This window comes from Pteropus medius, unplaced genomic scaffold (genome assembly GCF_902729225.1).
Source record: "Pteropus medius unplaced genomic scaffold, Ma_sr-lr_union100, whole genome shotgun sequence".
Lineage (NCBI taxonomy): Eukaryota > Metazoa > Chordata > Mammalia > Chiroptera > Pteropodidae > Pteropus > Pteropus medius.
In genome coordinates, this window is record NW_024349798.1 from 14,101,057 (window position 1) to 14,125,244 (window position 24,188).

At 54.8% G+C, this 24,188-nt stretch overlaps 2 protein-coding genes and 1 long non-coding RNA gene across 8 annotated transcripts in view; 2 read left to right on the forward strand and 1 right to left on the reverse strand.

Moving 5' to 3' along the window:
* The window catches only part of NDE1 (nudE neurodevelopment protein 1), a 36,239-nt gene extending 29,514 nt beyond the window's left edge, over positions 1-6,725 (forward strand). The window contains exons 5-9 of one of the 2 annotated variants that reach the window (XM_039885420.1): positions 885-1,021; positions 2,147-2,326; positions 3,511-3,602; positions 4,519-4,670; positions 5,487-6,725. In XM_039885420.1, coding sequence (XP_039741354.1) covers positions 885-1,021; positions 2,147-2,326; positions 3,511-3,602; positions 4,519-4,670; positions 5,487-5,580 — 655 coding nt within the window. In that variant the 3' untranslated portion in view covers positions 5,581-6,725. Of the gene's footprint in view, positions 1-884; positions 1,022-2,146; positions 2,327-3,510; positions 3,603-4,518; positions 4,671-5,354; positions 5,383-5,486 lie in introns of those variants that run through there. The other variant, XM_039885422.1, reaches the window with a different exon arrangement.
* Positions 6,726-7,549: 824 nt separating this feature from the next.
* MYH11 (myosin heavy chain 11) overlaps positions 7,550-24,188 on the reverse strand; it is a 111,451-nt gene continuing 94,812 nt past the window's right edge. For 2 of the 5 annotated variants that reach the window (XM_039885415.1, XM_039885417.1), the window contains exons 29-42: positions 22,269-22,475; positions 20,807-20,911; positions 20,566-20,718; positions 20,098-20,346; positions 18,477-18,689; positions 17,932-18,144; positions 17,549-17,710; positions 17,117-17,245; positions 16,740-16,828; positions 16,180-16,303; positions 15,649-15,857; positions 14,766-14,874; positions 14,506-14,678; positions 8,122-8,254 (exon numbers count right to left, since the gene is read on the reverse strand). In XM_039885415.1, coding sequence (XP_039741349.1) covers positions 8,122-8,254; positions 14,506-14,678; positions 14,766-14,874; positions 15,649-15,857; positions 16,180-16,303; positions 16,740-16,828; positions 17,117-17,245; positions 17,549-17,710; positions 17,932-18,144; positions 18,477-18,689; positions 20,098-20,346; positions 20,566-20,718; positions 20,807-20,911; positions 22,269-22,475 — 2,268 coding nt within the window. Of the gene's footprint in view, positions 8,255-10,885; positions 10,925-14,505; positions 14,679-14,765; positions 14,875-15,648; positions 15,858-16,179; positions 16,304-16,739; positions 16,829-17,116; positions 17,246-17,548; positions 17,711-17,931; positions 18,145-18,476; positions 18,690-20,097; positions 20,347-20,565; positions 20,719-20,806; positions 20,912-22,268; positions 22,476-24,188 lie in introns of all 5 variants that reach the window. The other 3 variants (XM_039885418.1, XM_039885419.1, XM_039885416.1) reach the window with 3 other exon arrangements.
* On the forward strand, positions 12,727-22,779 carry LOC120620434 (uncharacterized). The gene is made up of 2 exons (XR_005657863.1): positions 12,727-13,322; positions 20,128-22,779. It is a non-coding gene; the product is annotated as an uncharacterized LOC120620434 (long non-coding RNA).

The window sequence follows — 24,188 nt, forward strand, 5'->3', positions numbered from 1 at the left end:
CCCAGAGAGGTTAAGTTTCTCAGGGACACTTAGCTAGTCACGTGTTCACTCCTGGGTTCCACTCTCAGCATAGGCTTCTAACCACCGTGAGATACAGACAGCAGGATGCTAGAGGTCTTCTGGAGACAAACACGGGGTCAGTAATAAACATCGCTGACATTTATGGAGTACTTACGTGTGAAACATCTGTCTCGTGCTTCCTGTACTCCTCGAGTTGTCCCCACCCCACCCCACCCCACCCCACCCCTGTGTGGGGCCTCTGTTACCACCCTTGCTTTGCATATGAGGAAACCCTCTGGGCAAGCTGCTTTCTCTCTGCCTGAGTTCAACACGTTTTTATTTCAGTGCCTTTGGGACAGCGCTCCAGTGAAGAGTCCGCACTGTTTGCAAGTGGTTGCTATCAGGGCAGCTGGGCTGGGCATTTTGAACTCTTTAAACTTTTTGGGGTAAACTGAGAGATTTAAAGATGATCTCTTCTACTCTTTTAAATACGTGGCATTACCTCATGCATGTCTTTCAGTAAGATATTCTCAATACTGTTTGCATGTGCGTCTCCAAGAGAAGATGGAGCTGTTGGCAGTCACCTGGGCCCTGGATGTGGCCCTACTAAGGCCTTGGCTTGCGGCTAAGTGCTGTGTGGAATGATCTCATTTGACCCTCAGGACAGCCTTGTGTACCCCATGATCTAAGACGGTTCCCACTGGGCAGGTGACGAGCCCGCGTCCCAGAAGGTTGAGGGGCTTGCTCAGGTCTGTGGTTGTAGGAAGTGTCAGCACTGGGGCTCACGCCCTCGCGTGTCCGACCCTTCTCGCCCCCTGGGTATGTAGGCACCAGATGATGTCCCTGATCGTTTTCCTGGACATCTTTGCTCTTCTCTCACCCAGGGCTACGATCATGTCTCTGGAAGATTTTGAGCAGCGTTTGAATCAAGCCATTGAAAGAAACGCCTTCCTGGAGAGCGAACTTGACGAGAAGGAGAATCTCCTAGAGTCTGTTCAGCGGCTGAAGGATGAAGCCAGAGGTCAGGGTTCCTGAGCTTTGTTCCTCGTGCCCTCCTCAGCGTTGTCCCCTCTTACCTGGTATCACCTTTGCTGAAGATCTGCTCCCTCCTCGGTGCACAGGCTGTCTGGCCTCAGGATACGGGGGTATGGGACCACACCGGGCAGGCTCTGGCCTTGGTCCCCACCCCATGCTAAGAACTGTCAGATGTCCAGCCTGGAAAGACCCCTTGTGGGTACTTAAACCCACTAGCAACTTTATGCTCAGAAGGAGCACACGAGTTTTGTTGGGGGGAAAGTTCCTGTCGATGGAATTGCCAGCTAGCCCCATTATATTTGTGACTTGGCAGCAGCTGGTAGATGTGGCTTAGCACTCGGAAAGCTCATCGGCAGTTGCTCTTTGGAGGCTGGCAGGTCCAGAGGTAGAGCTTTCAAATTGTAATAGGCCATTAGTGCATCATCTAAGTTGGGTGCATGAGAGGTGTTTTTTTTAAGTCTCAGTTTGTTGTTTACAACATTTTCTAATATGTGGCCAGTAGAAGGGGCATTAAAAAGAAAAAAAGAAAAAAAAAACCCTCAAATTTAAGAGATAGTTGTTTCTAAGTGCTCATCAGTAAGGAAGTGTCATAGATTTATTTTGCGGAATGTTAATTGTTAAAACGAACAAGGTATAGATATAAATGCAGTTGTAGGACAATTGTTAGGACATCTCATCAAAGGAAGGGAGATAAGTCATAGACAGAATGCTTCTATTTATCCTTACTGAAGGTTATTCGTATTATGTGCTTAATGGGTAGGTACCTACATACAAGTCGTATGTGAGAAAATGCAGAGAAAAAGGCTTGAAGCGACCTCTGTGTGACAGTGATTATGAGTGATGAGGGGTATCTGGGGATGGGCTGGGAAAGCATATTTTTGCATTAGTGTATCACTGCCATAGTTAAAAAATTTTTTTAAACCTTTTTGTTTTTACTCAAAAAAAAAAAAAATCATTTTACAAGCCTGTTGGGCAAGGTCCCATGGGTTCTGCTCAGCTCAGGTGTCCTCCTGAAATTTTTCATCCTGGTGCATCTTCTCCTTGACAAGTGGCTGCTATTAACCCCCCACCCCAAAGCAAGGCCTTAATCCGACCCCTTTTCCCTGCCCAGATTTGCGGCAGGAATTGGCTGTGCAGCAGAAGCAGGAGAAACCCAGGACCCCCCTGCCCAGCCCGGTGGAAGCCAGCAGGATAGACACTGCTGTGCAGGCCACTGGCTCCGTGCCATCTACCCCTGTGGCCCCCCGGGGACCCAGCTCCAGCTCAGCCACACCGGGGACGTTCAGACGCGGTAAGGGACTTTCTTTGCCTCACAGAGCTTTCCTCGGTGAGGACCCGGCGTGAGTCCCGGGCGAGGTGGGCGTTGGACCAGGCTGGATGGTGGGGCGCACGCTGCAGTGCTCACGCACAGGGCGGAGCGTGAGGGCGGACAGCCTCCCTGGGGGCAGTGGCGCCCCCGGCCCTGCTCCTGCCGCGGGGAGCGTGGACCTGGCACTCACCGCCTTTCTTTCTTCACCGGAGGCCAGAAGTCCCCTGCCGGACTGGAGCTTTCTCACACTTAGAATCTCAGTAACCAAAAGAAAGGTTTAAAAAACATTTTGTGGGCCCAGCAATATGTCCCTCTAGACCTCGAGCCAATGTCATCTGTGCTGCGTAGTGAAAAATAAGAAACTAGAGTTTTTGCTGCAGCGCCTCTGCCGGCTGATAAACCGCGAGACTCTCATCTGGCCGCTTGATGGCAAATGATAATAGCCGATCGTGGAGTGCTTGGGTGGGCCGGTCATGGTACTGAGGCGCTCGCGTGTGTATGGGAGTTCTCGCCAGAGGCCCAAGATGCAAGTAATGCAGGTGCCGTCCCCATGTGATGGATGGGGACAACTGAGGCCCTGAATTGAGGAGCTTGTCACCCAGCTTGTCCCCTGCTGGGAAGAGACTGGTGAGACTTCCAGAATCCAGGTCTAGAGCGGTGTTTTCCCCACTTTAACAGGCACCCGACTCAGCTGGGCACCTCGTTAAAATGCCAGGGCTTCAGCCAGAGGTGTGGGCGGGGCCTGAGATCCTGCATCTGTGACAGGCGCCCTGTGATGCTGGTGCCACTGCCCCAGGTCCTGATAGGAGACGGCTCCCTAAGGTCACGCCCTTATAGCCATGGTGGGCCCAGGTGATGTTTGTGTTAACTAACTACATGGAATTCCTAGGATTTCAAGAGGGCTTGTGTTGGTTTTGTTGTAAAAGAATAACATAAAAATAAATATTTAATATAGTCATCGTAAGGCTGTGAAAGGTTGGTCGCCAAATGGACTCTGCAAGACAGTTAACTATCGAAGGCAGCAGAGCACGTCCAGAATCAAAGGGTTGCAAAAGGAAGAGTCAGCCCCGCTCCCACCCAGGGGTCTTGTGGTTGGAGATGTTCGCGCACAGCCTTTGGCTGCAGGCTGGCGTTACGTGTGCTTCCTTGCTCCCCCCCGCCCCCAGGTCTGGAGGACTCCATGGGTGGGACTCCCCTCACACCCGCGGCCCGGATATCAGCGCTCAGCATCGTGGGAGACCTGCTGCGGAAAGTGGGGGTAAGACCGGCGCCCCTCCAGGCCAGTGCGGCGCCTCGCCTGCCTTTAGGGTGCTTGCGAGGCGCGACCTTGCCAGCTCCTTCCCCTCGAACGCAGGCTTGGCATTTTAGCTGTAGCTCCGGGTCTGTCGTATCTCTTAGACTCGATGCTTCTGTGGGCCTCGGCGTTGACGGACACCCAGAGCCCAGGCTTGAAGTCACCCCTTTGATCCCTGTACCATTTTCCTCAGAAGTTGGGAAATTTAGATGGTATCTATGTTTGTTTGTTTGTTTGTTTGTTTGTTTAAATTTCAAAACACTGAGAAATTTGAAAGTCACCTTCTCTTTTTATTTCTCAGGGAGTTAAAATCTTGAAAGGCTAGGGCAAGAAACTTGACTTTACAGGTTTTATATTAATTATGGGGAAAGATTCTTTTGTGCCTAAGAAATAATAGAGCTCCAACTTACGAGAGGCTCGCCACTCAATTCTTAATGTTTTTACTTTGGGCTTTTGGTTATCTTTTTGTTATACAAACAGGTCTCTCAATATTCAGCATAGAGTATAGAGAAGCCTGGGGGAGAGGAGGTCTCAGTGCCCTCAGTTTTCCTGAGGCCTGTTTACATCAAGGCCAAGTCCTGGTCTAAACCTCCTGCCTCTCTGTGCATGTTCCACAAGGTAAGTGAGTGAGTAACCTCCCAAGATGATTTCGTGTTTCCCATAGGCAGAGTCGGATCATCGGCAGGGCTAGTGATTTTCCAGGGAGCAGCTAAATCTCTCAGGCCAGCGGGTCTGAGAGCTGGATGTGCCTTGGACCCCATTGAGGCCTACCTTTGGACTCCCAGTGCTTTCGGAGAACCAGTGCTTTAGGTTCTTGTCTGCGTACAGGCTCCGGTGAGAGATTCGAGTTCTTGAGAGATGAAAGCATATTTCTCTGCAGGCATTGGAGTCCAAACTTGCATCCTGCCGGAACTTCGTGTATGAGCAGTCCCCAAACCGAACAAGCGGCCCGGCCTCAGGACGGGGGAGCAAGAGCAGAGATGGCAGCGACAGACGGCCAGGCAGCACCAGCGCACCTCTGGCTGATAAAGGGTCAGTACCTTTTGCTGTCACTCCAGGTGGGAGACTCTTACCCCCAACCGAGAACTACGTTTTAAAAGTTGCAGAATTATATCAGTGAACCTGATCCTTCACTCCTGTCCCTTGAGGCAGAGTTAGGTGGTGTCTTCTGTTTGGGCAGATGGCCAAGGAGAGGCTCGTGTTTATTATCTGATCCTGCAGCCCCAGTCCCGGTCACGCTGTGGGAGTGTCCTGTGTAAGTCACTTGTTTGGGACTTGAGCTTCAAACACTGCTCTGCTTCCCCCAGAAGAGAATTTTTTTTAAGTCTCTTTAAAACCATCAGGAAACTGGCACTAGGTTCCAGCCAGACTCGGTTCCTGAAACCAGTCCGCAGATTGGAAAACACAAATCTGACTTCTAAAGGCTTCACTGATTTTCTTGCCGGAAGAAAATCAGAGCAGCTTCCAAAACAACAACAACAACAAAAGACTATTTCTTTTTAAAAGATGTGCCACCATCTTACTGGACCCCAGGCCACATAAATTTGGTGGGTCTGTGGCACAGATGACAGGAAGTGAAGAATCGCTTTCCATAGCGTGCACGTAACTCCCGGACCTTTAGAAGGGGTGACTTTAGAGGGTCTTCTGCGACTGGCTTTTTGTGTGGCCTTGGGGACGTCAGAGCTAGACGCCCGCGTCCTTTTCCTCGTTTCACAGGAGGGAAAGTTGAGACCCCCTGAGACCGCTCCTGCTTCGCGATACTATTCACTCTCATGACCTGGTGGGTCCTGATGCTAGTCAGTCGGAAACAGCTGTCATGCCGCTTAACATGGTTTACTCTGTCTGAAGGTCGGGAAAACGCCTGGAATTTGGGAAGCCGCCTTCCAATCTGTCCTCGCCATCGCTGCCGTCAGCCCAGGGTGTAGTCAAGATGTTGCTTTAGAAAATCCACAGAAGCGAAGCTGCCGATGTCTGTGCGGGAGTTGTCACCTGTTCCCCTCTTTACACTAGGTTTTTATTTTTCTTTCTTTTTTTTTAAGTTAGTCTGAGAAATACGAGTGAACAGTCACACTAGCCATTGACTGAGGCTGATGCCTGTGGTCCCCGTGAACTGTTGTCTCGTGAACCCCAGCCTCCTTGTCAGTGTGTTGCAAACGGACCCCCCTGGAGAGGGTGCTCAGGTGTGCTGCTGAGGCGACCCTGTCATTTTGAGCTGACCCGGGTCCTGCTTGGTCTCAAGAGGTGGTTTGAATGTCCACAGACGCCTCACGAATGGGATGTGAGCCACGTCGAGCCCACCCCGGCCCCACTTGGCACAGGATGGCACAGGAGGGTCAGCACGCTGAGAGCATGTCTAGGGGCGAAGGGTGGCCTGGGCACAAGCCTGTTTTTAAAACTGTGGTGTAGTGTACCTCCCACGCTTTTTATTCTGCCTCTCACGGAGGCTTTTAGAGGTGCGCTCGAGTTTTAGAGTAAATTTTGTGTGGACCAGGTCAGTGGAAAATCTGTGTCTTCTTTAGATCTGTCCCAACCGTTCATTGTCCTCGGTCCCCACCCCTCGCGTGGTGGGGGGGAGGACCTCCGCTTCAAGACCCTGAGGGTCACTGGGATGGAGTGGCCTCTTGATATGCAGCTTTTAAGAATAGGACTTTATTCAAGGCCATAATGACATAATCAGGGTGACCTTCAAATAAGATGACACCATCACACACCAGGATTGTTGTCGGGAGCGTCCTTGTCAAAGGAGCAGCAAACACGAGATTTCCCACGCGGACGGTGTCTGTACTTAACCTCTGCTTGTGCGAGCTGCTGTCTCACGCTTTCGGTCACGTGTGAAAAGAACACAAATTCAGGAGCATGTGTGTGCAGCTTAACGACCTTCCTTTTGTTACGAAGTTCTTTTTCCAGAAGAACACCAAAATAGCCTTGATTTGAAAATAGACTTTTTCAAGTGTTACTAAAATCCAACAGAATCAAACTTCAGTGCTCAGTTCGTTACCCTACCAACATTCTAACCCAGGTCGACGAAAGATGTACCTTTACTTTTTTAAAAGAACAATAAAACCAAAAGAAACTAATTTTCACCTAGTTCATGGTGGTGGTCAGTAAATGCTGCTTTGTGGTTCTGCATCTGCACGTACGGTGGTGGAAAACGCTTTTTTTTAACCAAGGAAATGTGGGGGGAAAAAACCTTTTTAAATATTTCCCTTCAATTCAGCTCCTTAGAACTGTGTTTGTGAGACGTTTGTGTGTGGGGTTCGGGGTCTACTAGCGTTTGGCCATTCAGCCGAGACTTCTCGGTGCCCATGTTTTCTCTCTCCAAATCTGTGTGAGCCCGTGGAGTTGGCTTATGGAATCGTTTGTGCTGAAGGAAGCTTGGCAAGGAGTCTGTCTAGAACACTCAAGCCGAGGAGGGGAAGGGCCACAGCCTGGTTTCGTGTGGCCCTCGGGTGAACAATGGCTTTTATATTTGTAAAGGGTGGTTTAGAGAAAATAAAAGCCGAAGCTCTGACAGGGACCAGGTATAAACTGAAATACTTACTCTGGCCTTTGCGGAAAACGTTCGTCAACCCCAGCCAGGCAAAGTTGTCTGTTTTGACTTAAAAATTCAAGGAAATCTTATACTTTTCACAGTGTGTACATACTGGTTTTGATCGGTAAGGCTGTTCTCCGGGTCCTGTGCTTCCTGCCTGAGCCTCGGCCTGCCCAGCCCCTGGTGGGAGAAGCCCCTCACAGACTCACTCTGCGTCTCTGTTCTTGCCAGGTGGGAGCTTGGGCAGTTAATTCATGTCACCTCCCCCGGCCTCAGTTTCCCCGTTTGCGAACTAACCCCGACTTCACAGGGTCGTTGTGAGGGTCCAATGAGAACGTCCCCCACTCTTTTGCTCTAGAAAACAGAAAAGCCGACTTCGTTCTAGTGACTTATAACCTTTTATTAGTGAGTGTCCTCGAGTACAGTCGGGGTGCATACAAGACGGTGTGGTGCTCCTGCTCTTACCTGCTCGAGCAGGGTCTGCTTTGGATTCAGGTGACTGACGAAGCCCCTGGGCCTCGGTGAACTGTGTGCGTCTGAGGCGTGGCAGCCAGGACGGGGGGAGAGTTCTCAAACAAGGACCAACTCACGACCCTGGAAGGCACACAGGCTAGGGCACGGCTTGGGAGTGGGGGACAGTGGCACCCATTTTGGTGACTTTCTCCCCAGTTTATGTAAACTAAGTTGTCAGTGATTAAGTTACCGTGGATATATTTTTCTAAAAACTCAAACTCTCTGCACAATTCACGGGACGGAGGGGGAGTGGGTGTGTCTGTGTCTGCTGTTGGTTTTCTCATTGGGTTTATCGTTCGAAACTTTGATACCCTGGACCCAGGGTGGTGGTTGACGTTCATCGTGAGGGGTGTCCGTGATGTTCGGAATTTGAAAATGGGTCTAGACGGTGCTAAGCAGAGTCCACTGGGTGTCGTCTTGTTGTTTTCAGCAAGGTGTCTATTCACTGGCCTTGGTTCCATTGAAGTCTGCATCGCGAGCGTCCATTTCCTCATCAGAACCATCTGCATTTTCGATGACTCTGCGTCCTCCAGCCCTTCTAGAGGGAACGAAAGAGGTCTCGTTTCCTCGCCTGCAGGTTTGAAGAAAACACACATTTCCTTAGGACAGAAACCGCCAAGGTTGGAAGAGACTTTTTAGAAGGGGCAAAAAACACAAACTCAGCTGAGGCACAGGTATTGAGGCCGAAGGCGACACATCCCAGCCAGTCTCAAGGTGTGGTTCCACTTGATAGCTGGAACAGGGGAGGCGTCAGGCTTTACAAAGCCGGACTCTCTGCATTGAAAATGTCTGACCTGGTCATTTCACGACCCACAGGGTTCTGATCTGCAGTGCCCCTGTCCCGTGGGTTTATCCGTAGCCCTGAGGGGCGGTTAGGAAGGAGAAACGCCACGTCTCCTCCTGCACCTCGCCTCCAAAAGGGAGGAAGGGAGGGAGGGGCTCGAGGTTGTCAGTGGGAAGGATGCAAAAATGAACGTCAAGGGCAGCCTGAGAGGGAAGCAGGGTGCTGCGTGGGTGCCAGGTGCTTTCTGGTGGAGGGCAGTGTGGTGCCCTCTGCTGCTGCTGGAGCAGAAGTCTGGGACCGAGTTCCCCTAGGACGGAGGTCTCGTCTGCGTTTTGCTCACCGTGGCAGCCACCGAGCGCGGCTTACGATGGGGGCTCAGGGAATATCTGTTGGAGTGTTACTCCAAGGCGCGGTCCAGCTTTAGCTGGTAGGACACCCCTATCTGTCCTTACGGCTCCCGTCGCCCTGCGTTACCACCACCTGAGCCACCTTCAGGTGGCCCTTCAGGCTTTGTGTAGGAGGCAGGGCAGGTGGAGGAGGAGTTAGATGCCCCTGCACTTAACCTCCACGGCTCGGGAGAAATGTTTATCCCTTCTCAGGGACCACAGCACATAATCGTTTGGGGTCTGGCCATCTGGCCCTGTTTGACTTGATTCCAAGGTCAGGTCTTAACTTCTTTTAAGATGTCTAAGAAAGCAGACTTTTTGTAGGAAAAATTACCCACTTCACACAAAGGCCAGACGGAAAAGCCAGGAGGGTGCTTTAGTCAGAAGGGACAGCTTGGACAGGTAAGACTGGAGGCAGAAGCAGGGCCCAGAGGGTCCTGAGGGCTGGGAAGGGGAACCCCATGGGACTGGGCCCGAGGTGGGAGAAACCAGCTGGGGAAACCCTCCGGGCATAGCAGTGTTCCCTAGGGAAAGCTCAGGAATAAAGTTGCAGCCACGGCCGGCATGACTGGCCAGCCTCCTCGCGGCAGGGAAGCCTCTGGGCCTCCCGCCCCCCAGAACGAACTTTCCGTCACTCTGCCCTAGCAGTGACCTCAAACGTCTTTTTCTTTTAATGCTGCGTTTTCCAGGAGTTTGGGTCAGAGCAGGCCCCAGAGGACAGGGCAGCAGCAGTCCAAGCCTCTCTCCTGCTTCTGTTCTGCCCTCCAGGTTCCAAGTCGGGCAGCCCGGGGCCAGGAAGCAGGGCCTCCCTACGCCCCCAGGTTCCTGGGGGTCCTACGTGCTGGCTAGAACAGCGTGGTTACCAGTTGTGCTCCCTTGACCCAAGGAGGAAACCGTGCCCTGGTCACCGTAAGTCCCCGTGTGGGCTGCAGTCCTGCAAGCCTGTTCTGGTTCAGGTGTCTCTTGAGCTGGTTTCAAATCTTAGGCAAAGGTTGACACTGGAAGCAAAGGACCCGCTAAAGAGTTTCTTAAAGGGTCTGGTCCCAGACAACTGGATTCTATTGGTGGATTCAGATAATTTATCCAAGGCTCTGGTGGGTCCTGCACTCCAGCCAACTCTAGCATTCAGCTGATCCGTGACCCCAAAGAGCTGGCAGGGGAGCTGCCCGAAAGCTATGTGTCTAGAGGCTGGAAGCCAGGGCTTGGCCTCTCGAGGAAGAGAAGAAACCAGGCCCTAGCTGCCTAACTTCACTGGGAAAAAAAGCTGTTAGAATCCCAGAAGCTGAGCCCTATTCACTGTCTTGGGAAGGGCCCGTGCACTTCCTGGAGTCCTGGGTGGCCATCCCCCGTCCATAATACATGCCCGCGAGGCTTCTGGAAAAGGCTCTGTGCTTGGCCAGGACTGTGCTTGGCTCTGTGTGGTGGCCAGTGTCCTCCCTTGTGCACTGAAGATGCGGCTGGCAGCCAGGCCTTGCCGAAGCCCCACACGGCCCCAGGACTGTGAGCCATCGTGGCGAGAGCTTATTTTGGGGGGGGTGGGATAAGTTTGTGAATGCCCAACCGTAGGGGACAAGTTCCTGGGCTACGGTACCATGAGCCTGTGCTTGTTAATCCTGATGAGTGGGCTAGGCCAGCCCGGCTGGCCCACTCTGCAGGAAGGCACCAGACTGCAGCTGTCACAGTCGCTCGTGCAGTGTCTCAGCCAGGTGAGCGAGGACAGTTCAGCTGAGTGTCCCAGCAGTGTGAGAGAGGCCCTGTTACGCAGGTAAGGACAGCCCAAGTGACATATGCCTCTAAGCTGTCAACACGTGGTGACAAGGACACATTTGGTGCCATGTCATGCCAAAGCGGAAGCAGAGAGGAAAATGGGTCAGACGTAAGGGCGTCTTGTTGAACTAAGACGTCAAATGCTTCAGATTTTGAACCTGAAGACACTGTGCCAGGGCCAGCAAGGGGCAGGGAGGGCGCGACGGGCAAATGAAGTGGAAACCGAGTGTGACACACAGGAGCTGCGAAGCCGGAGGCATGATACCTGGTGAGTCACTGCGGAGTGTCCTGGGGGAGGGGACCCCTGAAACAGAGAGAGTCCCTGGCGGTTACCATCGCCACCGGGAGCGAGCCCACTATGTGCCTTTTGCATCTTTAAAAGACATTTGCCTCGATTAAACAATTACAGGCACTTTTAAGTCAAGCTTCTGGCGAAGCACCTGAAGCTCTTGAGTGGCTGGCCCAGGAAAGGACGAGCTGTTTTTTTAGGTCAAAAAGCAAGTGTCCTGAGCTTCGTGTAAGAATGCAGGCGGCCTCCTCACGTTGTGCAGCCCTGTGCAGGGACTTGAAGGCGTTAGGGCAAGCCGGTTCAAAGACCATGTGGGGCAGAACCAGAGAAGTCCCGGGCGGAGAGCCTGCTGCGAATCTCGCTTTGTCATCACGTGGTGTCACTGCCTTGCATGCCTACAGCAAGAAGGTAGAGGTGGACGCCTTTGGCAGCCCCTCTGAGAACCAGCAGTGTGGCTCCCGATAGGGACACTGGTCGGGTTCTGAGGAGGGCGCATGTCAAGGTTTATAAAGCTGAAACTGCTTTGCAGTTCCTTGTTCTCTGAGGAGCTGGTTAGGCTTGCCGGCCCTACTCAAGACTCTAGCGCTCGGTTTTAGGTGCTTGTACACCCAGGAGACTCAGAAGGCAGGAAAGGAGTGTCCTGTCTTCAGCCTGCGTCAGGTGTATGTCCATGTTAGGGCTGTGAACATGGTCTGTTCCACGCTGGCCTGTACGGCCTACATAGAGTCGGCCGTCTAGGGCAGAGCCCACGGGATGTTTGGCATAGCCCAAGAAAAGGGGGCCGTGACAGCAATGGGGTGAGAGGTGGGGTGGCAGACCGCTCCCCCCGCACAGCCCCACCACTGAGAAGGGGCAGTATCACCAGAGAGTGTGCTCTAGGGGGGCGGTCTTCGTGGTGACAGCAGCTCTCTGCCACTGACAGTCAACTCTGGGGGTTGTTCCCACGCCCTGCTGGACCTGAGAGGTTAGGTCTGGATTCAGTGCCATCTGGGGCCCACAGGCCCCTCAGCATGCAAGGAGTGGGGCTCCTTCTCGAATCCTGGTACCCTAAACCAGCCACTCCCCCCGCCCCCCTATCTCATGCGCTGGTTCTCAAAGTCACGTCTACACGCCGGGCGGTTTCAGGTGGCTCAGGCACAGCACTGTCAGAGAAATTATGGTTGTCATGATTGTCAGACAGTTATGATTGTCAGAGAAAGTCTGGTTGGTGCCAATGTGTTTTGTCACTGCCTTTTTAACTGAGAAGTAGGCCGTCAGGCCTTAGTCATCAATTTGTGACCATGATAGCTAGAACATAGTTCTCTGTTCACTGTAATCTCGTTGCGATCTACTAATGCAGGTGATGCTGGTTTAACAATTATAGGGTAGTAATTGACGGTTAATTTTTTAAAAAGTCAAGTCAACAATAGCACAGGTAGTAAGAAGCTAAGGCAAAATGGCAGAGTTGGTTGAGAAGGACAGAGGCTGGAGAAACACAACTCTGACTCGATGGCAGAAGGTTCCCTCTGCACTCCGCACAGCCCCAGATGCTGGTCATGAAATAACAGGATAGAACCTCTGCTCTTGGGCTTGCAGCCAAGTGTGAAGGCAGATTGTGAGTGAGGTAAATCACTGAACAGCGGGTTACATGGTGACAGGTGGGCAAGAGAACTGTAGGGCGTGAGGCTGGAAGTTTTAGACAGGGTAACAGATGAGTGAACATCTGAAGGAAAGAAGCGAGGGTCAGCTATGCGGAGGGCTCGGGGAGAGCATTCTGGCAGAGGGTTCAGCCAGTGCAGAGGCCCTGAGGCCGTACGCAGAGATCGTGAAGGGCCTAGTGGAACCAACCATTGTAAAGACATTGCTGTGGCCCTGAGTGAGGAGGAAGCCATTGGAGGGTTCCGAGCAAAGGAGGGACGTGCCCCAACTCCACTTAAATAGGACCCCACTGCTGTGTCAAGAGCAGACTGAGCAGAGGCCCACGAGGAGCCGGCGAAAGTTGTCCAGACGGGAGGGGAGGGTGGCTTGGACCAGGCTGGCAAAAAGTGCTTGGATGCACAATATCTGTAAGGGAAGTGACCAGAATTTCCGACAGACCAGAGGCAGCAGAGAAAGAGAGAAAGCTAAAGAATGACTGGGTTACTGGCAACTTTATTGTTCCATGTGCTGAGCTGGGGAAGACTAGGAGAGGTTCAAGGGTGAAAGGTTTAATCAGGGCTCAGGCTGGGTGTGAGTTGCCTGTTAGGTGTCAAGCAGGGTCTGGAGTTCAGGAAGAAAGTAGGAAGTCGCCAGCTGTCAATGGAATTTTAAAGCCACAAGGCTGGTTGAGATCACCGAGGGAGGCGTGGGCAGGGGCGGGCATGAGGACAGGGCCACGGCACGCAGGCTTGGGGATGAGGTGTTGGCAGAGGGGACGAAGGAAGAAGCCAGAAAGGTAGGATGGACCCGGGTGAGGCTGGCATCTGGGAAGCCCAGGGAGGAGGGACGGGCTGTAGCTCACAATGGTGCCGGCTGCCCGGCTGCCCGTTGGACTAGTTTGTGGTCAAGGGCTGCAGGAGGGTGGGGCTAAGGTTTTTCAACTGGTGCAGTGACTCAGTGAGGGAGAAAGTTGCAGAGACAGGATTTCTGGAGCAAGGCCCTTGAGTAAACAGGGACAGGCCCAACTGAGGGGGTGGTCTTAGTTGGTAAGGAATCAGGGTAAGTGGGCAGGAAAAGAGAAAATGAGCTCAGGTGTTGGCAGGTCAGTGGGAAGTGGACTGCTTTCGTTCATGAGTTTGTTTGTTTTTCCGGTTAAGTAGGAAGTCAGCTGGAAAGGGGGGCGGGGCGTGTCAGTCACGGGGGAGGGAGAAGCAGGTGTCTTAGAGTGGGAGCCTAAGGGCCCCTCAGTGCTGGTAGCCCAGAACTTCCTGCAGGAAGTGGTGGCTTGGTTGTTGGCTTGTCTATGCTATTTTGAGCTGCAGAAGGTGGGAAGCTGGGTTTCATGTGGGTTGTTTTAACCAAGTGAGGACAACAAAGAGGGGGGCCCAGTGTCGAGGATGTGAGGAAGGCTGATGGCGACCACTGAGCGGGGGCTCGGTAACGGGGTAGGGGCTGCGAAGGGGTGAGAGGTTTGATCCCAGTGGAGACAGGAAGGGGGCAGTGGGCGGATGATGCGGTGCGTGGTGGTCACATGAGGTGATGCCTGGGGAGTGGTAGAATCCCAGAGGAGAGAAGGTCAAGGCCTTGAGAGGCTGGAGGAATGTGTGAGAATGACAGGCGCTGGGAGCGAGACCTCCAGGGGACCAGTGGGCAGGAGCCCGAGCAGGCATAATGTCACCAGGCAAGGCTGGAGTGATGAGCTGCACCGCCTAGATGCAGATGTAAATACAGTGAGGGGGGGGTTGTCAGAGGAGTCCCTGGAGCTGGCGGGTGGAGGCCAGGGGTGCTGCTCAACACCCTGCAGTGCCCAGGCCGGTCCCTGTGCTAAAAACAGAATCATCTAGCCCCAAACGACAACGGCGCTGAGAACCGGCTTAGAGAAAGCGGGTGACGAGCAAGGCAGGAAGAGGCTCGGGAGCAGCGGGGAGCAGGACGGGCCTGGAGAGGGGCCGGGGCTCTGGGGCGGGCGGCCCCCTCACCTGAGCTTGCTCTTGAGCGCGGTCACCTCGCGGCCCATGGCCTCGTTGCTCTCCGTGGCCTCGTCCAGCTCCCGCTGCAGCTTCCTGCGGTTGGCGTTGATGCGCTGGGACTCCTCCTCAGCCTCCTCCAGCTGCCTCTTGAGTTGCTTGACCTTCGCGTTTCCTTTCTCTGCCTGTCAGGGGGAGGCCGGGGTCAGGTCAGAGGGCCAGGGGCCCTGAGGTGGCCTCCGGGCGGGCCGCGGCCCGCGGCGCCAGCGTACCTGCTCCTTGTACTGCTCGGCGGCCTTGCGCTCGTCCTCTGCCTGCAGCAGGGCCTCCTTCAGCTTCTTGTCCTTCTGCTTCAGCGACTTGGCGGCCGCTTGTTTCTCCCTGTGCATGTGAGGCAGGGGGTTCTTTGCAGTTGGTGTGCATGTCACACCGGCACCTGGCCCGTGCTGGGTACTCTTTCCAGCCTCGACTCGGGGCTCATCCCAAGCATCCGACACATAGCACAATCGGATTTGGCCATGAAAGGAAAAAGCCCGACACCTGCTCTAATGTGGGTGAACCCTGAAAACGTGCTCAATGAGACAAGCCAGTCACAGGCCTCGCCCTGTGGGTTTCCGCGTGCATGAACCGGCCGGACTAGACCCGGAGACGAGGTAGATGAGGGGTTGCATAGGGGTGGGGGGGATGACCCGGGACACAGGGTTTCCTACTGAGCTGCTGCAACTGCCCTGCGGTTGACTGGTGAGGGCGGCCCTGTCTGTGACTGTACTAAAAGCCACTGACTCGCCCACGCTGGATGGGGGCACTGCATCAGTTATCAGTGAAGCCAGTACCCAACACAAAAGAATCGCTCAGAAGCCTCACGTGTGAACTTGCAGCTCAGTCTTCCCACATTTTGTGCTGAATGAGTTGTTGATTCGGACTTTTTGTGTATCCGTTACCATGACATCCAGCAAACACAGGTTAAAAGCCACATGTGCTGGTGGGAGGGCTGGCCGGTGTCGCTGAGGAACGTGCCTCCTGAGAGCAGCTGGCTTCGCCGGGCCGTGCCCTTCCCTGTGCCCTCAGTTCTCCCAGCACAGCTGCAGAAGCGATGCCCAGGCGCTGACTCCCGGGCTCAAGCAGGCTGTCCTCAAAGCCCTGGTCCCACCGTACCTGGCCTCCTGCTCCACCTGCTCCTCCAGCTGTGCGATCTTGGCCTCCAGGGCTGCGATGGTGGACTTGAACTTGGACTTGACCGCCCCCTCCATCTCCTGCAGCTTGCTCCGGAGCTCCTTGTTCTGGCGCTCGAGCTGCTGCCGGGCGCTCTCGTTCTTCTGAGCCACGCTGCGCTCCGTGGCCAGCTCGTTGCTGAGCTGCTCGGCCTGGAGAAGGGGCGTGATGGCAGTGAGGTGGACGGCGCGGAAGCCAGGGGCGGGGTACACCCAGACCAACTTCTCCCGTGGTCTCCAGCCTCCTGTCTGCACACAGGCGTCCTCCCTCTCCAGCCACCAACTCCTTCCTGGTCCTCCATCAAGGCTTAGCTCATGAGGCCGCTCTTCCAGGCAGCATCCCAGTGCCCCCAGACCCCTGCTTTCCAGGACCTGCGGTGCATGTCCCTGACCCAGGGTGGGGCTTTTGGACTAGAGCCTGTCTGTCACGGGGTCGATGCCACAAGCCCGCAGCCCTGCCCAGCTCTGGCCCCACCTGCTGCGTGGCCTTGCGGACGCGGTCACTCATGGCCTCCATGTTGCCCTGCTCCTCCTCCAGCTCCTCCTCCAGCTGTGCGATGCGGGCCTCCAGGCGGCGCTTCTCGTCCTGCAGCGTGTTCCTAGGGACATGCAGCCGTGTCTGGGGCTGCTGGCCTCCCGGCCTGGAAACTCCCTCTCCTGGGAGGAGCAAGCTCTGGAGCTGCCCTCACTTATAACCGAAGAGACCAGACTCAGACTTGTCCAAAGTCACACAGCTGGGAAGTGGGGGGCCAGGACCAGTACCCAGTTGGTACAGCAAAACCAGGCCTGTGAGAAGGACCAGCCCTCCTCTCGTCCCTGACGTCCCCAGCTGCCCGTCCCCACCATGCTGTTCCTTCAGAATGAATGAAAGTAGCCACACTCCCAAATAGGGTTTAAAAACCCTGAAACCCCTGTCACGAGCTTAGTGGAGCATTCTCTCATTTTCAGCGTTAACATGGAGGGTCTAGGAGGCTCTCCCATGAGCTGCCTTTCCATCATCAAGTCTGGCACCCCCTTTCCCATGTGGCTCCATACCTTCCGGACACACTGCTGGCCAGCTCCTCGGCCAATTCTTCCTTCTCCAGGTCTGCCTGTTTGCGAGCCCTCTCAGCTGCGGCTAGATCCTGGATGGTGAGGGGGAGGGAGGGAGGGAGGAAAGGGCTGAAACCCACTGCAAAGCCGCCCTGCTCCAGTCACCAGGCCCCCAGCACTCTACAACCAGCCTTGTAAGTGGCTGCATGTCCTCTGAGTTCAAGGAGGCCCTGCAGATACATCAGAGGAGGATGCCGTGTGTCTTCACAGGCCCTACGGAGGGCCACCCACGTGGAAGGCTGGACGAGGCAAAGAAAGCTGTGCGTGCACAGCCGGGGTGCCAGGGGTCACTACCGCCACATCCCTACCAGGGGCCTTACCTCCTGCAGCTGCATGAGGTCTGCTTCTAAGCTCTTGGCTTTCTTCTCATTCTCTTTGGCCGTGGCGAAGATCTCGTCTCTGGAGGCACGGGAATCTTCTAGCTCTCTCTGGAAATCCTTCATCTGAGCCTGAATGAGACGACAGGAAGGACAAGCTCATAACCATGCCAGCCCCTGGGCTGCCCCGCGACTGACCACCAAGAAGCCTCTGTTGCACAGGCGTTGCCCTCGGCCTCAGGTGGCTGTTTGGGGGTGCCGGTCGGGAGGTGCTCAGCAGGAGGTGCTAAGAAACGGTTCCGTGAGCTGAGGGCCTTGGCCAAAAGCCTGGCAACAGTGCCAGACCCAGGGCGGGGAACGGGCACCGGCGGCGGAGACGGCCTGTGTCCGGGGAGCTGGCCCCCCCGCCCCACCCGCACGCAGGACGGCACCCACCTGCAGCTTGCGCAGCTGCTTGATGGCCTCCTCCCTCCCCTTGACGGCCGAGTCCGCCTGCAGCTCCAGGTCTTTCAGGGCCCCTTCCAGCTTCTTCTTGGCTGCGGCCGCCAGGGCGCGTTGCTTGCGCTCGTCCTCCAGTTCCGTCTCGTACTCATGGAGCTGAGGGGGAGAGAGATGCTGCTGCTGGGCCGGCTGCCCCTCAGAGACTCCTCCCCGCCTCAGCCAGCGCTCACTGAGCTCCCAGGGTGTGCGCGGCCACCTGCAAGGCGGGTTTTCTCACCCCCAGGTCCCAGGTGAGAAAAGTCTCCGTGAGGCCAGGAAGTGGTGGTGGACAGGAGGAAACGGCCGCCTCCCCCGCCCCTTCCCCCGACATGGCTTACCTGCCTCTGGAGCTGCCTCCTCTTCTCCTCGTTCTGCTCATCCCGGGCCTGCAGGTCGCGCTCGAACTGGCCCTTGAGGGCCTGCATGTTGACCTCCAGCCGCAGCTTGGCGTCTTCTGTCGCCTGCAGCTCATCCTCCAGCTCCTCCAGCTGGGTCTTCATCTCCTCCATCTGGGTTTCCAGGGCCCGCTTGGACTTCTCCAGCTCATGGACCTTTTACATGAGGGTTGACTTCATGAAGATGGTCAGGCAACCCACAGCGACAGGCAGCTCATTGTGGTCAGGGAGATGGCTTTTGCCACCCGCAGGGAGTCGAGACTAGCGCCTTCCTCTCAGAAGCCCTGACTGTGACCCCATCCCCATGCGCTGTTCCCAGCCAGGCTCCATCTTTGCACCAGCCCCAGGGACTGCCTTCGATTCCCGGTCGTTGCTTAACATGGAAGAGGCCTCGAGCCACACGCCCCATGGACTGATCATGATCAGCAGCAGAGAGGGTGGGTTGGTGAAATGCAGACCAGCAAAGACTTGGATAGAGAGCAACTTACGTTCTTGCCTACGTCATCCTTGGAGCTAACCAGATCCTCCATCTCGGCTTTGAGCATCTTGTTGGTCCTCTCCAGCTCCTCCTTGGCTTCCAAGGCCTCTTCAAGGGCCCGCGCCAGAGACAAGGCTTTGGTTTCCTTTTCCCTGGCTTCCGCCTCAGCTCTGTCCCTTTCATCCGCATACTTGGAAGAGATGTTCTTCTCCTCGGCCAGCAGCTGCAACACAACGGAAGACCCAGAGGTGGCCTCTAGGCACGCCCGAGGTTCAGCTGCATTTCATCGCAAAGCCGTGTGTCCTGAATTTGCCCAGGTGCAGGTGTGAGTCATTGAGAAATCTATGGAAACTGTAATACGCTTGCTGTCTGACTTCTCTGACAGCCTTACGCAGAGCCAGCGTCTGCTGCATCCTTGTGCTTTGAAGCCACTAACACTGCCCTCGGAGGTTAGGACAGACTGCTGCTGAGGTCAAAGTGACATTTAACCCTGCCAGAGGCCACTTACTCTTTTCTTCTCTCATGGCCACAGTAGGAAACGGTGCGTGTGTGGATGGAGCTTGAAAAAGCGGTTCACAGAACACTGTACTGACGTGATCTCATCTCCAGAGAGAACAGCACGTTACATGTTGTAACATCCGAAACTGGACTTTCATAATCCAGCAAAGACAGGTAACTAACAGGCGCTCCCAGACAGCACCGTCAGCACAAAAACCCTACACCGTGTGTGACAGGAAAATAATAAAAGTGCCCTCAGGCCCTCAACCGGATAATGAAACAGCAGACGAAAAGCAGCGAAGACAAGCTGACAGCACAAGGAAGGGACGGCTGGTGGGAAGAGGAGGAGCCAGCATGTGTGCGGGAGCTGGGTACTCTGCGTCCAGTTACTTGCAAACCAATATTTACTTAATCTGAACGACATATTAAAAGTTGGTATTTTGGGGTTTGGTCATACAGGTATACGTGCATTTATCAGAACTCAGTGCGCACTTAAGATCTGTGCATTTCATTGTATGTAAATTTTACTCGAAAGAAGAAAAATTATATTTTAAAAACCTCTCTAATATATGCAATGCTGAGGCAACAAGGGGGAAGATGTCTAGCATTTACTTTGAAATGCATCTACTAGATAACGTACGAACGACAGATATGATCGGCCCTTCTGAACAAACACGTGATGGAGTATGGTAAAATGTTAACGAGCGAACCCAGGCGGTAGATATACAGGTGTTCACCGTACAGTTCTTTCAGCTTTGCTATGTGCTTGCCATTCTTTGTAATGAAATGTTACGGAACAGTGATATTTAAAGGGTGGAAACTGAATTACCTGGAATATCCAGGGCCCACTCAAATACCGGCTGAATAAAATAAACAAACCAACCTTATTCCTTATCGCAGCCAGAAACTAAGGCATCACTGGGTTTGCAGATGGCCCTGTGGTAGCACCTGGGAATTACGTCACAGCCATCAAGACTGCCACTGTCCTCGCTAGGAGCCCTTCTGTTTCACAGTCACCCAAAGCCAGCCAGCTTGTTGTCGCTTCCAGCAAAGCAGGCGTGGGATGCTGGCACGCTTCACAGACCCGACTACCCCAGCCACGTCTGCGAACCACGGAGGGCCCCCTCCCCTACCTGATCGAACTTCTTCTGCTTCTTTTCCAGGTTGGACACCAGTTGCCGCTGGTTGTCCAAATCGACGACCAGGTCGTCCAGCTCCTGTTGAAGCCTGTTCTTGGTCTTTTCCAGTTTGTCATAAGCAGCGGCCTTCTCTTCGTACTGCTGGGTGAGGCCTTCGAGTTCCTTCTGGAACCTCTTCTTGCCCTCTTCCAGGGACTCCACAGTGCTGGCAAAGTCCTGCAGCTTCTTCTTTGAATCGGAGAGCTGAAATGGCAGGGTTCAGAGTGGGCTGAGAGAAGGGCGGAGAGTGATTCCAGTCCCTGGCCCCAGACCCTAAAAAGCCACCACCTTCTCACTGAAGAAACTGAACAGCAGGGGGAGCCAGTAAGCCCAGCAAAATGGTGCCCAGCTTCGCACAGTGCGTCAGCCCCTGATCTGCCCAGCGGGCTCAGGCCCAGAGAAGCAAGGACGCTCAACAAGCACCTGGACATTCAGAGTCGAGATGTGGCGCTCCAGGTTCTGCTTGGCCTCCATCTCCTCGTCCAGCTGATCCTGCAGGCTGTTCCTCTCGTCCTCCAGCTGACGCAGCTTGGTGGACACGTTCAGCTTCTGCCGGGTTTCTTCTTGAAGCAGCTCCTGTGAAAAGGGTACACGGAAGTCCTCAGACCCGCCGCCAGGAAGGCAGTACCCCAGGTCCCTCGGGGTGACGTGGCAGCATACACACCTGGGTGTCCTGGAGCTGGGACCCCAAGGTGGCTACATCCTTGGCCAGTTTGATGGCCTTGCCTTCCGCCTCGTTGAGCAGGCCCGTGACACTCTCCACTTCGTTCTGCGGGTGCAGCGACACTGGTTAGTTGCAACCTCTAGAACAGGGTCCTCTTTAAGTAAGAGGAGCCCTGTTTACTCATGTGGTACCTACTGACTGAGAAGTACCCATGACCTCTGGGGCCTGATCACGGTGACTCCGTGGCCCTCAAGGGAAGTGCGTCGCCCACAAGTTGGGATCCCTGGTTCTAAGAACCTGTTAGAGCCCCGGACTCTAAGGACTGGGCCCTGGCCCCGCGAAATCGATGTGGATCCTTGCCAAGGTCGGCACAGATGGAGCAGCTGGTCTCCAGATACCAAGATACTCTGGACTCGCCCCGCAAGGTTGGAGAAGAGGATTCGGATCGGATGGTACCGTCACTTCCGAGCGGCCCTGTCCCCACCATCCCTCCCCCACCCCTACTCTTCACCCTTTTGCTGACTCTTAGGGCCAAAACCAAAGATGCAGACGCCAAAGGTGAAAAGCCCCCTACTGCTTTCTCTGCCTTTCACTCAGGCCGGGGATCTGAGCAGGAGCTGCTGGCCTACCACCCGTCCTCGCGTTTACAGGGAGGACAAATGGTCGCGACTCCACTCGTCCCGGACATCGCTGGTGTTAGGACAGCAGAAGCCCTGCGCTCCACTGGGTGTGCACAGTCCATACTGGGTGCTTCCCCTGCTCTCTCGTGATGCGCTGTAAGCGCATGAATACTTATTCAGGAGTCTGGCCTTTGAGCCCATGAATGCAGTCGGGCCAAACGTCTATTCAAACCTAATTAAGACGAAAGATACACAACTGTTTCATTCCCCAACTTAAACCCATCGGTGGCTTCCTTTCACTCAGAGTAAAGGCCAACATATATATAATAGGGCCTCGAGGGCTCTGCGTCACCTGGCCACGCCCCGCCTCGCTAGTCCCATTTTGTACCAGTTTCTCCTTCCAACTTGGCAACTAGCTCCACTGGCCCTGCATGATCTAATTTCCACGTACGCCTGGGCACGTGCCGTCCCCCCTGCTTGGCGGAGTGGTGCTTATCTGTCAGACTCTGTCCTTCGGGAAGCTTCTCTCAGCCCTTTCCGTGGGGCGGGCCCTCTAGTTTACACTTGCTGCAGCGTGTGCAGCCCTCATCTGTGTGATTAGTAACGTCCTTCCCTCCGCCAGGCTGGACTTCCCTGGGCAGTGTCTGTCTCCTTCCTTGCTAGACTAGACGTGGCGCCCAGCCTGCAGCATGAACGCAGTGAATACTTGAACAGATGGTTTTTGAAGATTATAAAATGGACAGAGCGGCCATGCCCGGAGGAGTGTAATGAGAGGAAGGGCCGGCTGTGCAGCAGATCCGCGCCAGCCGCCCCCAGCCGGGCGGCCCCCGCGGCAGCCTCACCTGCAGCTTGTGGACCTTGTCGCTGAGCTCGGCCCGGGCCCGCTCCCCGTCGCTGCACTTGGACTGCAGTTCCTGCAGCTGCACCTCCAGCTTCTTCTTCTTGTGCTCCACCTCCTGCTTGGCCTGGCTCAGGCCCCGCAGCTCGCCTGCCAGGTCTGCGTTCTCCTTCTCCAGCGTCTGCTTGTTCTTGTCGAGGTTGGCCTTGGCCTGGTCGAAGAAGCAGAGGGCGGGGAGGGCGTCAGGCCGTGGCCGGAGAGCTCGGCCTCCGTCCTTGTCCTTTCCCCTCCCCCAGGTAGGTCCCGGGATCTGTGCGCGTTGCCGTGGCTGGGATGTGGCGGAGGGAGGGAGAGCACAGAACCACCGGGAAGACTTCTTGGACTCTTTCTCAAGCCCAGAGGTCGCAAACCTGCATCCTGTGGGCAGCATCCAATCTGCTGCCCTGTCCCGTCCAACCCTTCATTACTTCTTGAAAAGTAATTGCCAACTTTTAATAAAGGAATGCCACCTAAAACTCTGCATTCCCAGCTTCTCTTTTAAATAATCAAATGTTCTATGTCACAGTTGTGGTGGTTACACAAATGCATACATTCGTCAAAATTCATTGAGTTATACACTTAAAATGGGTGCATTTTACTGTATACTGTATACACCTCAATAATTCTGACTTTCAAAAAAACTAAAGATCTGGAAACGGGAGTCTTGCCTTCCTTCAAGGCCACAAGTAGCAGCTAGTCCAAGTCATAGCCCACTTGGCCCCAGTCCCCACCAGCGCCTCTTGCCCTCACAGTCATCATCCGTCGCACACTGGTGCTTGTGTGATAGTTCAGAGAAAGTCATTTTATCGACCCAGCTCCTGTGGACACTGAGTTTCCCTAAGATAAAAGGTGTTTGGGGCAAAAGCAGGAGACACAAAGGGGCTTCTCCCAGGCTGTAGGGGGAGAAGAGAGGTGAGAGAGGTACGTGGGTCCCCCAGGCAGAGGGAACGGCACTCGGCCTCCCCACAGCCCCTGGGTCCTGCGGTGTCCAGGCAGCTGCAGAAGCCAGTCCTCTGCCCCAGGTGTGACTGCACTGTTGGGACTTAAGATAGGGACAAGGTGCCTCTCGGGGACAAGGTGCCAGTTGATAAGCAAGGGAAGCCTCAGGGGACCTGGGCTCTCCAAAACCTTAGCCCAAAGCGGTGGCAAAACCACATGTGAGGGAAAGATGGTAGGAATGACAAAAGTTTCCCCAACCAGATGAAGGGGCCTGGGTTTCAAGTCCATACAGAGTCACTAGCGTGAAAATGCAGACGGCCCTGGGTCAGCGCGCCTGGGACGGAGGGCAGGGCTTCGCACCACCGCCCGCTGCACGGGTCAGCAGTGCCTGCTGGTGGCGTCAGCAGCAGAGAGGCCGGGGGCCTGGCTTCCAGCCCTTGCTCCTGTCTGTTGACCACCTGGCTTGAGCATGGTCAGTTAAGCTTTTGGGGGCCCTACTCTACAATTCATCTAGTTTGTGGGGTACCTAGAAAAATGCAGGGGTGTGGGGGAGCTGTAGCACTGAGGGCGATACAATTCAGATGTCAGGGAAGCAATGTGGCAGGATGTCACAAGCTAAAATTCGCCCCTGGGAATGCAACACAAGGAAATTCTCCACAGGGAGAGAAACTTCCTGTAAGAAGCACCACTTGCCAGCCCCCAGTCCCAGACACCCGCAGAGCCAGCCGTGGGAGACAGAGTGACTGGGTCCAGCCATCTCAGACCACGCCAGGGCTCCTCTGTCACCGAAACCCGATGAGGACAGCCGTCCTCACTGCAGAGAGATTAAGGGGGAAGCGACCTTCCCGATGTCAGTGCCCTTCCAGATGCCATGCTACTGCGTTGCCTACCTGTGGGGGGCAGTATTCTGTGGACTCCCCTGGAGAGGCCCAGAGGGGGTCCATAG